The following is a 13,091-nucleotide window of genomic DNA, read 5'->3' as shown; positions in this document are numbered from 1 at the left end:
AAAAAGTAGAGATGTGGTGATAACATTAAATTTGAAAGCGAAGTACTTAAAATGCAGCTGTAAAAGAGCAAAGTGCACTCCAGACATACATCAGGATAAGCATTTTTAATAGAAGACATAAAATATCAGACAGAATCACAAAATAAGCTGAGCTGGAAGGATGTCACAAGGATCACTGAGTCCAGCTCCTGGACCCTGCACAGCACCATCCCCAAGAGTCAAGCCATGTGCCTGAGAGCATTGTTGAAATTCTTCTCAAACTCTGTCAGGTTTGGTGCTGTAACCACTGCTGGGGAGCTGTTCCAGTGTCCAACCATCCTCTGGGTGAAGAATCTATTTCTAATATCCAACCTATCCTCCCCTGGCACATCTTCAGACCATTCCCTCAGGTCCTGCCATGGATCACCACAGAGAAGAGATCAGTGTCTGCCCCTCTTCCACTTACAAGAAGCTGTAACTGCAGTGAGGTCTCCCCTCAGTCTCTTCCAGGCTGAACAGACCAAGTGACCTCAGCTGCTCCCCATACAGCTTCCCCTAAAGGCCCTTCACCATCTTTGTTTCCCTTCTTTGAATATCTATCTTGTATTGTGGCACCCAAAACCGCACCCAATATTCCAACTGAGGCCACCCCAGTGCAGAGCAGAGTGGGACAATCCCCTCCCTTGCCCACTGGCCATGCTGGGCCTGATGCCCCCCAGGACAGGGCTGGCCCTCCTGGCTGCCAGGGCACTGCTAACTCAGACTCAACTTGTCATTGACCATGACCCCCAGGTCCCTTTTGGGGGCACTGCTTTCCAGCATCTCATTCCCCAGATTGTCTGTACATCCAAGCTTGCCCCATCCCAGGTGCAGAATCTGGCCCATTCCCTTCATAGGGTTGGTGATTGCCCAGACCTCTAATTTGTCATTGTCTCTCTGCAGGGCCTCCCTGCTTTCAAGGAAGTTGACAGCTCCTCACAGTTTTGTATCATTTTCAAGCTTGCTTAGTATCCCTTCCAGTCCTGTGTCCAAGTCATTTATGAAAATGGTCAAGAACACAGGGCCTAAGATGAAGCTCTGCAGAATTCTTTTTGAAAAGGTCTTGCTGTATTCTTATAGGAAATGAAATACAATTTGAGTCAGTTGCAGAAAACTACATGCAAGCTGGAACATAGGCAGGCAAGCACTGAATACTGCTAGTGGGGGTACAGAGTCCTAGCATGTGAAAACACACATGTCTGTGTGAAAGAGCGAAGATAATCATGTGTCTGGTCTGAGTATTTGCCAGGAAATTTAGAATTAAGGCAGTGCTGTGTGGGATGCTTTGTAATTGCATTTGTGTGCTTCCAAACTACTAAGTGGATGTGTGAGGAATTATGTTTCAATACAAAGGTAGATCTGTTATCTACAGATAAATTTGGCTGTTACATTTTTCTTTTATTTTTGGGTATGAAAGAACCCAAAGGGCATTAAAATCACAAGAGAATACAACCAAATCAGGGCCCCAAAACCTCCACCCACATGACTCCAACATCGGAAACAACTTTGAAGGATATTCTGCAGAACTGCTGGAAAGAAGAAAATTACCAAAACAGAGCCACAGAGAGCAGAAGAAGACACAATTTAAAGGAATAGTCTGGTCAACTGCAGCAAACACTACTGACAAATCAAGAAGAATGAAGAGACTACTGTTTCCGAGATCTTGTCAACAGGGAGTTTGGTGAGAGTTGTTGCAGTTGCAAGCAAGGAACAGAAGCCAAAGTGTAGGAGTTATAGGAGAGAATCACAGAAGAGGGTCTCTAGACAGTAATTATAAACAGCGCCTTCAATGAGCTTAGGAATGAAGAAGAGATAGGAGATGAGATATGATATGAAGAACCAAGTAGGGTCAAAGGTGCAAGTTTTAAGAGGCAAATGCTTGCTTATATTGCAAGTGGAAAAGAGCCAGAGGACAGTGAGAGGTTAAGAAAGAGAATAAGGGAGGGAAGAAATAAGAGGAAGAACAGAACATGGGGTCACTGGGGCAAGTGGAGGGGGTACAGTTAGAAAGTAGACAAGAAACTTCTGCTGCTCTGACAGTAGAGGAGAAAGGACAGAAAGAAGAGGATATGGTATCTATTTTTCTTAGGAGAAAAAGCAAGATCCTATGTGAAGAAAAGCAGCAGAGGAAAGAGAAGAGTTTGAGCAATAAATTACAGATGTAACTGGGATTTAATTTGTGAATTCAATTAAGTTGGAGAATACAGCTGCTTTCTAAAAAGATAGCAGGACTGAAACTAAAAAATATACCATAATGAAAGAGACTGTTCCGGTCTCAGAATATTCACAAGATACTCCACAGTATGAGAGCAGAAGCAAATATCTGGGAGTTCACAAAGTGGAACCTGCAATGGAAGTGTTTAATTCTAAGTATGTGCTTAAATCTTTGCTGAATCAAGGCCAGATGTAGCTTAACTAAGTCTTCAGCACACAAAAAAAGACAACAGCCCATGAAGCCAGAGATGGAAAGAAGGACTTGCAAGTGAACACATTGATACATGATGCTTTAGCAACACGTAAGTATATGCTGTTTCGCTCACTCAGGTTTTGAGAAATCAGAATCCTTCCCTTTAAGTGATAAAAAGAAGTTTTCTACTAGTTTCACCTGGCAGAGTTTACCCAGTCTCTCGTCTGTCTGCAGATTTCACTGCAGATGAGTATCATTCAGTCTTCTACTAAATTGTTTCCTATGCATATAAAACAAAAACAAAACCTAAAAAAACACACAACAAACCTGACTGTAATATTTTGCACAAAAATGCTGAACAGCCTCTGGGGATGGGGAGGGAGAAGGAAGAGGAAGAGAGTTTTCAATTTCTTCCAGTATGCCAAAACCAAATTTCAGTGTTCCACGAATGGTATAGACAGTACAAGGTCCCCATGATCAAGGTCACTAGGAATGGTGATAATCACATCAGCCCAGTGCCTGTGAAGTGAAGGATATAAAACCACAAACAGGGTAAATGAGCAAACATTTCTTAACCAAAGTGTGTTAAAAGGAAAATGAATCCAAGCAAAAACTGAACTCCATGTTGTAATCAGCCCTTTGTCAACTTGTTTCAGCACGAGTCCCACAGCCAGATCCACAGCTGCTACCACAGCTGGAAGCATGAAGCCTCCTGAGAAGCCAGTTGCAGACTCAGATGCTGCTGTTTCCTGTTTATTATTACAGTGTAAGTTTGCATATAATTTACCATGTTCACTGCAGATGTATTTATTTTTATTGGATGTTTGTGCTCAAATGTACATGCCTATCATTTGATGGATTCATAATATTAAGGTTGATCTATTCTGTCTCTTTCCAAAGAAAACCATTTATTAAAAACAGGGAGTCTTTACTGTAGGGAGAGAGAAAACACAAAGAAGTGAAGAGAGAGAGAAAGGAGATTCTTCCAGAAATAGATTTTCCAAGCCAAGTCCAAAATGTGTAAATAAGGCCAGGATCTTTTTTTCACATTTGATTTTAAAAACAATCAAAAAACCCCCCAAACACCCTCTCTCTCTCACCTAAAAAAAAAAAAAAAAGAAAAAATGAAACAATCTCTCCATGTATTTAGTGCCCAGTTACAAGTAATAGTATCCTTATCCTTTCCACAGTGAATACAACAGAAAAAAATATTTGTTAATATTTTAAATGCAAAAAAATCACCATTAAATTGTGAACTATGACAAGATAAAATACTGAACTATGTTCTACAAAATAGTTACTCCTCTAAAATGTAACCAAACTGTTACAGTAACTCAACCATTTAACTTTCAATAACTCTAGCTACATATGGAGCTATCAGTAACACAGTAGCAAACACATCACATTGTTACCTTATAATTTCATACTAACATTTTACACTGATTTACGCTAAAAAAATAATGGGTAAAAGTTGATATAAATTTATTCCTCAGGAAACCTTCACAAAGTGCAATCATCCAGTATGGTAGAGCCAGTTCCAAGATCCAGTTCTTAACCTGTTGCCAGTACAGAGAAATTCGCTAAGTCCCCACATCCCAGCAATCTCTGGCTTCTCAAACTTCTCCAGGGCACTGATTCCAGCTGCTTTAATACTGCGTAACCCTGTAGATTTGTTTACCATTCACATACAAAACTGTGTTCCTTCCAAGTCTATTAAATGCTCATCTACATTTTGTTGTTTCCATAACCCCAACTATAGGCTCATTTATAGTGACACGAAGATGTTACACTGGTTTTACTATCTAGAAAAGTGATACTAGTATAAATCACAATATTCTCAAAATAATTGTGACTATGTTTAACTACAGAGTGTAGTCTTTAAAATGGGCAGTCTAAAGCAATGTAAAAAACATATTTGAGCCCTAAGTATTCTAGAAAACCAGAAAATATGAGTTCTGAGTTTCTCTCTATATTTGTAAGACATACACAGCTTTGAACTGTATGCATTTGTGTGAAACTGAATTGCTGAGTTTAGCTTATGGAGTTCTAATTACATCTAAAAGTTTTGCTACTGTATGGCCATCCAAATATCTCAACTTAAGTTACTTTGGATGGACTGTAATAAAAGAAGAAAAAAAGAACATTGTTGAACTGAATTATAAAGATCTGATTATCCTGATAATCAGGAGTTTTAGATAATCAGGCTGTGTCTTTATAAACAAAACAGGCTTCACTATTAGTTTCTAAAACTAATTGTTGCAAGTACATTTAAATAAAAATAATTTACTCTTCCACATATTTTTCCAAAAGAAATCTCGATATCATTAGCACAAGACAGAGATAACTAGAATCAATTATTTAAGTCTTTATTGTATTTTGTTTAATATATATTAGCACCAAAGTGAACCAATAATTATTTCCTATAATCAACAAAGAATAAAGTATGTTGCAACCTGTAATCTTTATTATAGCATAATATAAAAGGTGGTAATAATAATAATAATAATAATAATAAAAATAATAATAATAATAATAATAATAATAATACACAACATTGTTATCTATTTTTCAAGGAAAAAATATTGCTATATTTCAAGTATATCAACCAATATTTGAATTCTGTGCAAACACAGATGTAAGCCAAATAGTGATACATTTCAAAACGCTTTTATGTACTGTGAACTGCACCATACAACTCACTCTTAAAAAGCATAGGATATAAACAAAGGAATTACATAGAGCAGTTCAGAATTAATGTGTGATTGCATGTGCTTTAATTTATGAAGCAGCAGCTTTGTAAGGAAATGCCTCTAGAGGTATTCTACAGCAATCACACTTGGATCTGTTTTTTTAACACTGAATCTCTAAGTATTTGCATACACATTCACATTTGAACAAATGGCCTTAAAAGGGTAATTCACATGAACATTCTTCAGGTCTGGGACATAAATACAGCTTGTAATTGCTGACCATGGAGAAGTGTTTTTTTAGTAAAGGAAAAAAATTACAACCTTTCAGGCTTATATCCCTTGTTCATTTTTTGTTAGGAATAAGGAAGTCCTACATAGTATTGAATATTTCTGAGCGAGATAATGAGATAGTCTGATTTTATGCCATGGTCAGAGGACACAAAGCACTATTTTTGGAAAAGAGAGAAGAATACCAGTCCTTACTTCCTTTACTGTTCTATCATACTAATTGCAATTAATTCCTCCATCTTTTTAACTTTTGGAATACATTAACTTAGAAGATTCTAGCTTAATGGAATTCATTAACTTGGAAGAAACCAGCTTATTCAGAATTTACTTAACATTTTCTTCATATGTACATTCATGATACACAAGTTAAAGGACAATGCAAGTGACTACTTCTAATTACCATTTCCCACAATTTTTTATCAATCCTGGCTGTTAAGACTTAATTTTTAATCACTGAAGTTGTGATATTTTTAATAGCACCCAAATCATGCATTGCAAGGTGCAAATTTAAAACCAGCACTATTTTGTGTCACTTTACATGCAAAACACACATAGCAGTAATTAGCTGATCACACAGTTCATAACTGATTTGGCTGAGTGTCTTCACAGAGTGTGTCCCAGATGTTATTGTAAAGTTTTTACGCATGTATTAGAAAAACTCTCAAACTAACCCAAAACCCCAAACAAAAACCAACAGAACCCCGCCCCTTTATGATGCTAATAAATGGTCTAACTTCTAAGACCATATGCAACATTTCAATTCTTCATAAACATTTGAACTGATTTAGTAAACATTTAGAAAACTGTGGACTGTGCTACAGATTTTAAATGTGACAGCTGACAACATAAATTTTTTGGATGATGATGGAGTCAGTGTTAGCGCAGCTGTAGTAACAGTAAGACATGCAAAAGCTAAAAGTTTAGTTTCAACTGTTTGAGTGCATTTTTCATAAGATTCAAGTATTGCCAATGATTTATGGTGACTACATAAATTGTAAATTGCCAGTAAAAATAGGAAATACAATTTGAACCCCTTAAAATTATTTTTGGAAGTATTTTTCAACTGCTCAAATAAGGAGTTAGGGCAAGGCACTAAATTATCCATTTCCTGCAAATAAATAACACTTTAAACAATAATAGTGCTTTAGAAAAGAAACAATCTCTGTATTGAAATGAACACAAATACAGTTTATGCATATTGTTATTTTTATTACTTTGGTAATTGTAGCAAAATATTTAGCCTACAAAATCTATATTATAATTTAAAATATGTAGTCCTGGGAGCTTTCTTGAGGACGGGCTGAAGGTTTTGGCGATGGTTCTTTGAATCAGCCAATGTCTAAAGCAGTGATTAAAAACTAAGTCCACAGAGTAAAAATCTTTCCCTGTTTAGTCAACAGCTTCATTTTGTGATACTTTGCAGCATAAAGCCTATTATTACATTTCTTCTATTTCATGTAATTTACACAAATTACACGGTCCTAATCCTTTGCCTGTGCAGAAGTAGAATGGGATTCATTTGTTCTTATTCCTGATATCAGAGATAGTCATCCACAACCTAGCCTTAGACAGGCCACCTATAGAATGATCAACACTGGATGGACCTAAACTCCTTTGCAGCCAAAAGGATGGATCATCCAGAGAATGTTTCATCTGATCCTATGACAGGTACTTTTTAAAAGCACATACAGTAAACCACAGCAAGAATGTTGCCTAATTCCCTCTAGTAACTACTAGAAAATTTAGAATGACAAGCTCAGGCTTGTTGTGTGGTCATGCTCAGATGTGCCTCATGTTACAACCATAGAGAAAAACAATAATTATTGTCAGTAAATAATATCTACACAACAAAAAACCTGAAACTAATTTTCTTCAATTAAGTAACAACCAGTCAAACCATGAGCACCTATTCAAAATACTGAATACCAAAATAAACTTGCCACAAACCTTTGACTGTTTCAGCATTTTAAAAAAATTGCATGGAAGCAAGATACCAAAATGCTGTTTATTGTATCTGTCACTAAAAGCAGCTTCCTTAGCAACAGCTAAAGATGGGATCAAAAACCACAGACTTTAATAGCTAATTATTTTTGATTGTTTTACTTCCAAGAAAGAGTCACCAGGATTGCACTGAATTATTTCTGTGAAATCTCAATTTAACTTTTACTTTCTGATTATCTTTTAATTTTTTTCATTGAGGAAGAGAAACCCAGAGTTTTATCTCATTAAATACAATTAAAAACTCCAGAAGTCTTCCAAATGTAATTCAATATTTGGGGACTAATTAATTACTTTCTCTCAAGTACTAATGAATTCCTTACAATACTGCAGGCTTTTCTACCAGAGAAAATAATAGTTTAATTTTCTAGAATTAAGTCTGAAATATCATACTGCTTCCATAATTTCCCTCCTCACAAGCATCTGAAATGTTGTAAACAGATTTACTTACTTCCTGGATTTGGTACTCAAAACTGATGCTTCTTCTTTAAGGGCATTTTTTAAATTTTTTTAACTAATTGAAAGTTTTAAGTCCACCTTTTAGACATTTTTTCAACTGCTGGGAGATCTACTATTAAAAAAAGAAATCCTTGTGAATCCTCTATTTCCATATTCAGGTTTCTTCTACTGTTTTCTGGTTTTCAGAATTCTACTCAATAAAATACACTGGAGCTTTAAAGAAAGAAGTGAGTACATGGACACTAAACTATCCCTTCTGATTGTGATTTCTGAGCAATCATTCTGTCTCAATACTTTCCATAGACTCTTGTAACTCTGTAACCCATGAGAACTGCATCTGAATGAGTATGAACAGTCAAAGTATCACAATACTTTGCAATTATTCTCTTTAAAACATATTTGTCTAGAGTCTGATCCACAGTACTATTTTATTTTTCATTAATTTGACTCCTCAAAATCTTCCCAGGATGGATTTTTTTAAAGTGCACTTAAAATCCAAATGTATGGGGTTAACCAGTTCTCTTTTATCTTCTAACATATAGTGTTCAAAACCTTCTTTCCAATATTTTAATATACTGAAATACATGTTTAGTGGATACTGAGGATTATTGCCTCAGAAAAGGCTTTTTGTTATGAAATAAGGCTCCATATTCTGCAATTTAGATTCTTAGCAGGTTTTTAGCAAATTGGCTACTTTACAATTGAGTTATATTAGATGACCCCTGAAAAAATACCAGCAATGCTCTCTTAAACTTTTCAATTTGTCAAAGTATAACATTAGTCCATCATCTTATCTCTTGTGCCTCAACCACAATTTTTACAACCACAATTTTAATTTTCAAACTAATATAATGTGATGAAGATACACGTAACATTCACATAAACGTAGCTTCTCTTCAAAATACATATCCTCTCTATTTGGATCCTTTACTTCATTACTATCTCACTGATGCCAAGATGATTTTTTGCCTTTTCTTTTATATACTTTTTATATAACTTTTATGTATCTTCAGATTCTTAGCATGCATTCTTGTAATTCCTTAAGTCTGATAACTTAGCATAACCCTAGTATTTTGTTAGGCCAAGTGACCAAACATCCTAAAGGCCTCGCAGTTGGAGGCCGGAAAACCCCACGCTATTTTGGGAAACCAAGGTCCAGAACATATCCTGTAAACTAGAGTTTTGGCCCATCCAGGGGCAAATTTCATGGATGGGGGAATGTCACACCATTCATCTAGGACTCCCATTGGGGCATCTTTGTTAGATATGCTAACTTGTAAAGTCTGTAAAACTGTATACACTATTTATAGTGTGTGTGCGTCACGGCGCATTCCACCTTGGCGAAGTGGTGCACCATAAGGATCCTTATTAAATACTAAGGTAAAAACCCCTTATCCCTTAAGTGTGTCTGGCTCTCAGTTTTCTAAGACCAGGAAAAGGCATCACCACAAATTGAATTATTCAGTTAATGGCTACTTAATTCTGAATGATTCACTTTTCCTCTAAGCCTAAGGAAGAAAGCTGGAGTCCACTTATATAATTTTCATTCACAACTTTGAAACTTCTCACTTTGCAGCATATCTGGTATTAAGCATTTCTCTGTTGAAGTGTCCTGTAACATACTGCACCTGGCATGACAGACTCAATATAATTTTCCTGCATGTACTGTATGAAGTCTATATTATGTTTGCATATTGCACTGAAATTAGAGGTATCTCCACTGGATACATAAAGAAAGCCCTTTCAAAATATAATCTAATTGTATTTTCCCTGAGTTCAATTATCTCCTTTCTCTTCATCTCTGTATTGTTCTGTTTGCTTCACCACCTGGTTCTTGATATTCCTCCCTTTTATCTCTTTGCTTTGTTTTCGTTCGTTAAATTATTACTTTTCTTTTTTTTGCTGTGCTGTTCTTCTGTTTTGCCAGTTTTTGCCTTTTTGCCTCCTACTTCTTTCTCGCTCTTCTTTTTTTTTTTTCCTTTTCTTTTCTTTCTTTTTCTGTGTGAAGAAAAATAAAAGCCACATGGTTTGTCAGATAGTAGATAATAAATGCTTGGGAATGTTGTAGAATCCTGTCATGGGAACAGTTACTTCCATCACATCAGAATAAGTGCTTCTGGAATGTTACAAATGCAATAGACATAATCTGGGTGGGGGGGAAGCACCACTCTGCCACTTTTTTAAACATATGAAAACTAGTACCCAGAAGACAAGTTAATATTTTAAGCAGAAAATCAATCTACAGGGGCCTACAATTTACATCACCTACAATTTACATCTTATGGACAAGTTGCTAAGTCCCTTTTTTGACATCCTCCAGAATTATCCAAAAACTTCTATAATAGGCTTGGAGGATTTCCTGGATGGTTGGTTGCCTATATTGTACCATTTAGTTGAATTTTATTAGTTAAATGCAGGAATATTAAACACAAAATATCTCCTGACATGTCTAGACATCTGAAAAAAAACAGAAAACAGAAGTTTAGTGTATAAGTGTTCACAAGTGGATAAGGTTTGTTGCTATACACTGTTGCTGTTGCTGTTTTGTCTGAATTAACTGCCTATTCCCATAACCACACCTGTCTGGGACCTAAAGTTCAAGCATCCCTGAGCTTAATCATCCTGGGGAACTCAAACTGCTTGATATGTTCTCAACTTAGAATTTAGGTTTAGAAAAAATGTGACAAACAGTGGTGGCAGACAGCTTTTAAATAACAGACCTCGTATATGGGAAGTTGTTCAGGGAGGCAAATCATGACTCTACTGGCAGATTAGCAACTGGAGAAAGTATTTAAACTCTGGTACAAGTTACTATTTCTTACTACAGTGAACAGTGAACATCCCTACTTCTATATTTGGTGATTTTCCTCCTGAAATATACCCAGACTAAGGAAAAGGAACCTGAGCATTTATGAGCTATCATTGGTTGGCTCTTGTGTGTGTGTGAAAATCATAGAAACACAATATGGTTTGGGTTGAAAGGGACCTTTAAGATCACCTAGGTCCAAAACCTCTGAAATGGGCAGGGACACCTCCTTCCAATAGATCAGGTTGCTCAGAGCTCCATCCAATCTGGCCTTGAACAACACCTCCAGGGATGCAGCACCCACATCTCTGGGCAACCTGTGCCCATGCCTCACCATACTCATAGTAAAGAATGTCTTCCTAGTATCTAATTGAAACCTGCTCTTTCATCTTGAAGCTTTTCCTCCTTGTCCTGTCATTACAGATCCTGATGAAGAGTCTCTCTCTGGCTTCCCTGCAGCCCCTTTCAGATACTGGAAGGTTGCTATGAGGTCTTCACAAAACCTTCTCTTCTCCAGAGTGAACAGAGTCAACTTTCTCAGCCTGACCTTGTTAGTGAGATGCTCCAGTCCCTCTGCTGGACTTACTCCAACAGTTCCATGTCCTTCGTATGCTGGGGAACCACAAGTCTATGCAGCACTCTAGGTGGCTTCTCATCAGAGCAGAGTAGAGGGGCAGAATCCCCTCCCTTGCCCTGCTGGCCATGCTGCTTTTGATGCAGCCAGGACACAACTGGCTTTCAGGGTGAGCACACAGTGATGGCTCAGGTTGAGTTTTTTGCCAACCAACACCCACAAATCCTTGGGATGGACAAGATGATCTCCAGAGTTCTCTCTCCACCTAAACAATACTGCTGTTCTGTGATCCTCTGGGGCACAGTTATAACTAGAAGTCAGATATCCCTTTCTCCAGGCAAATGCTCAAACAACCACACACTGTTGTGAAAAAACGTGTGCAGTAGCATTACCTCATCACTATTTCTGGAGCAAAGAGAGAAATCAGTATTTATTCCCAGACTGGTTTTCATGTACTTAGTCTCTGAGGTATCTACCTCTACCTATTTTCAGGTCCAGGTATTTTCTGAGCATGATGTAATTTACACTACTAGTAATCCTCAAGGAATCTCACTGCTGAGTTTCTCCTTGAATCTATGAGAGCCCTTCTGCATGCACAAGGACCTTCACAAATAATCTTAGGTAAGTAGTTCTTACCAGTTATGCAAAAGAAAATGGAAATGAAAATCAATACTGTTCAAGAGTGGGTACCATTCAGAATAATTTTAAGTTAAAAAGGAAATGCTGGATAATTCTAGAGTTTCATGCACTGGAGACTCAAATATTTCAATGTCTGGATCATCAGAATAACTTATATACAGAATAAGTTTTTTCTTAGGAATAAATTTGTTTTCTCACTTTTATACCTTAATGCTGCAATGTATGTAGTGATATATTATGAATTCTAAAATAAAATAAAAATTTGTAGGGCATTTTTTTAAGGTGCTAGTGTTACGAATTCTCAACAGCACAAAATAAATTTTATTCTGTTATCTCTGACAGTAAAAACTATTTTTTATAATAAAATCTCATAAATACTCCTTTCTTTTTTCAATTTCCGCAGCAAAAGAGTTACCATCAGTAGTTAAAAATGCAAAAATAACTAAATATATTCAATCCTAAAAGCAAAAATCACAGTAAAGAAAATTATTACAATTCATCTACAATGTAAAAATTTGGTAGTAAACTTCTCTATTTGGTTATTTGTTACCAAATAACCCCTGTAACAATGACTCCAGTATCTCTGTATTACTTTAGAATATGTATATTTACCCACGCACTGGAATATTCATATTCCTTGCAGATTTAGTGACTTCTTCAAACCTTTCTATGCTTTCTTCAATTGAACAATTAATATTCATTTTGCTAAAAGATTCAGATGCCGCGCCAAATACCGAGACTTCTGTAGCTCCTGCTGCAATCTAAAAAACACATTTCAAGAAAACAGAATCATAATACTATATTAAAGTATTATATTGACCATTTAATTCTGTACAGCATTCTAAAATTTTAAAGTACATTAAGTACATCCATATCTAAAATCTAATTTTAATTCCAATTTTTTTTATGCTATAGCATCCAGAGAGATTTAATCAAATTTTGAGATCATTCACTGTGGCATATTTTCTGCCTCTTCTTAGCAATTAAACATGTTTTTAAAGTGATGAATGATAAAGGTAATAAGATGTAGGAATTCACATGAACCAGCTATACAAAATACCATTATTAATACTTGTATATATCTTTTCAGAAAAGGAAAAGATCATACATCAACTGTCACACTGTCTGTTCCTCCTGAATACCAGGAAGTAATTCTCATGCTTAGGAAAGCTCTCTGTGTGCATATGCCTAGAGCAGCAACAATAACCAACA

General features: G+C 36.3%; 1 protein-coding gene across 1 annotated transcript in view; it reads right to left on the bottom strand.

Moving 5' to 3' along the window:
* HMGCLL1 (3-hydroxymethyl-3-methylglutaryl-CoA lyase like 1) overlaps positions 1-13,091 on the bottom strand; it is a 76,751-nt gene that overhangs the window by 36,445 nt on the left and 27,215 nt on the right. Inside the window, exon 5 of the mRNA XM_053973995.1 lies at positions 12,492-12,640. Coding sequence (XP_053829970.1) covers positions 12,492-12,640 — 149 coding nt within the window. The remainder of the gene's footprint in view (positions 1-12,491; positions 12,641-13,091) is intronic.

The sequence above is a fragment of the Vidua macroura genome, chromosome 3 (genome assembly GCF_024509145.1).
Source record: "Vidua macroura isolate BioBank_ID:100142 chromosome 3, ASM2450914v1, whole genome shotgun sequence".
Classification (NCBI taxonomy): Eukaryota; Metazoa; Chordata; class Aves; order Passeriformes; family Viduidae; genus Vidua; species Vidua macroura.
This window is presented reverse-complemented; position numbering and strand designations above follow the sequence as displayed.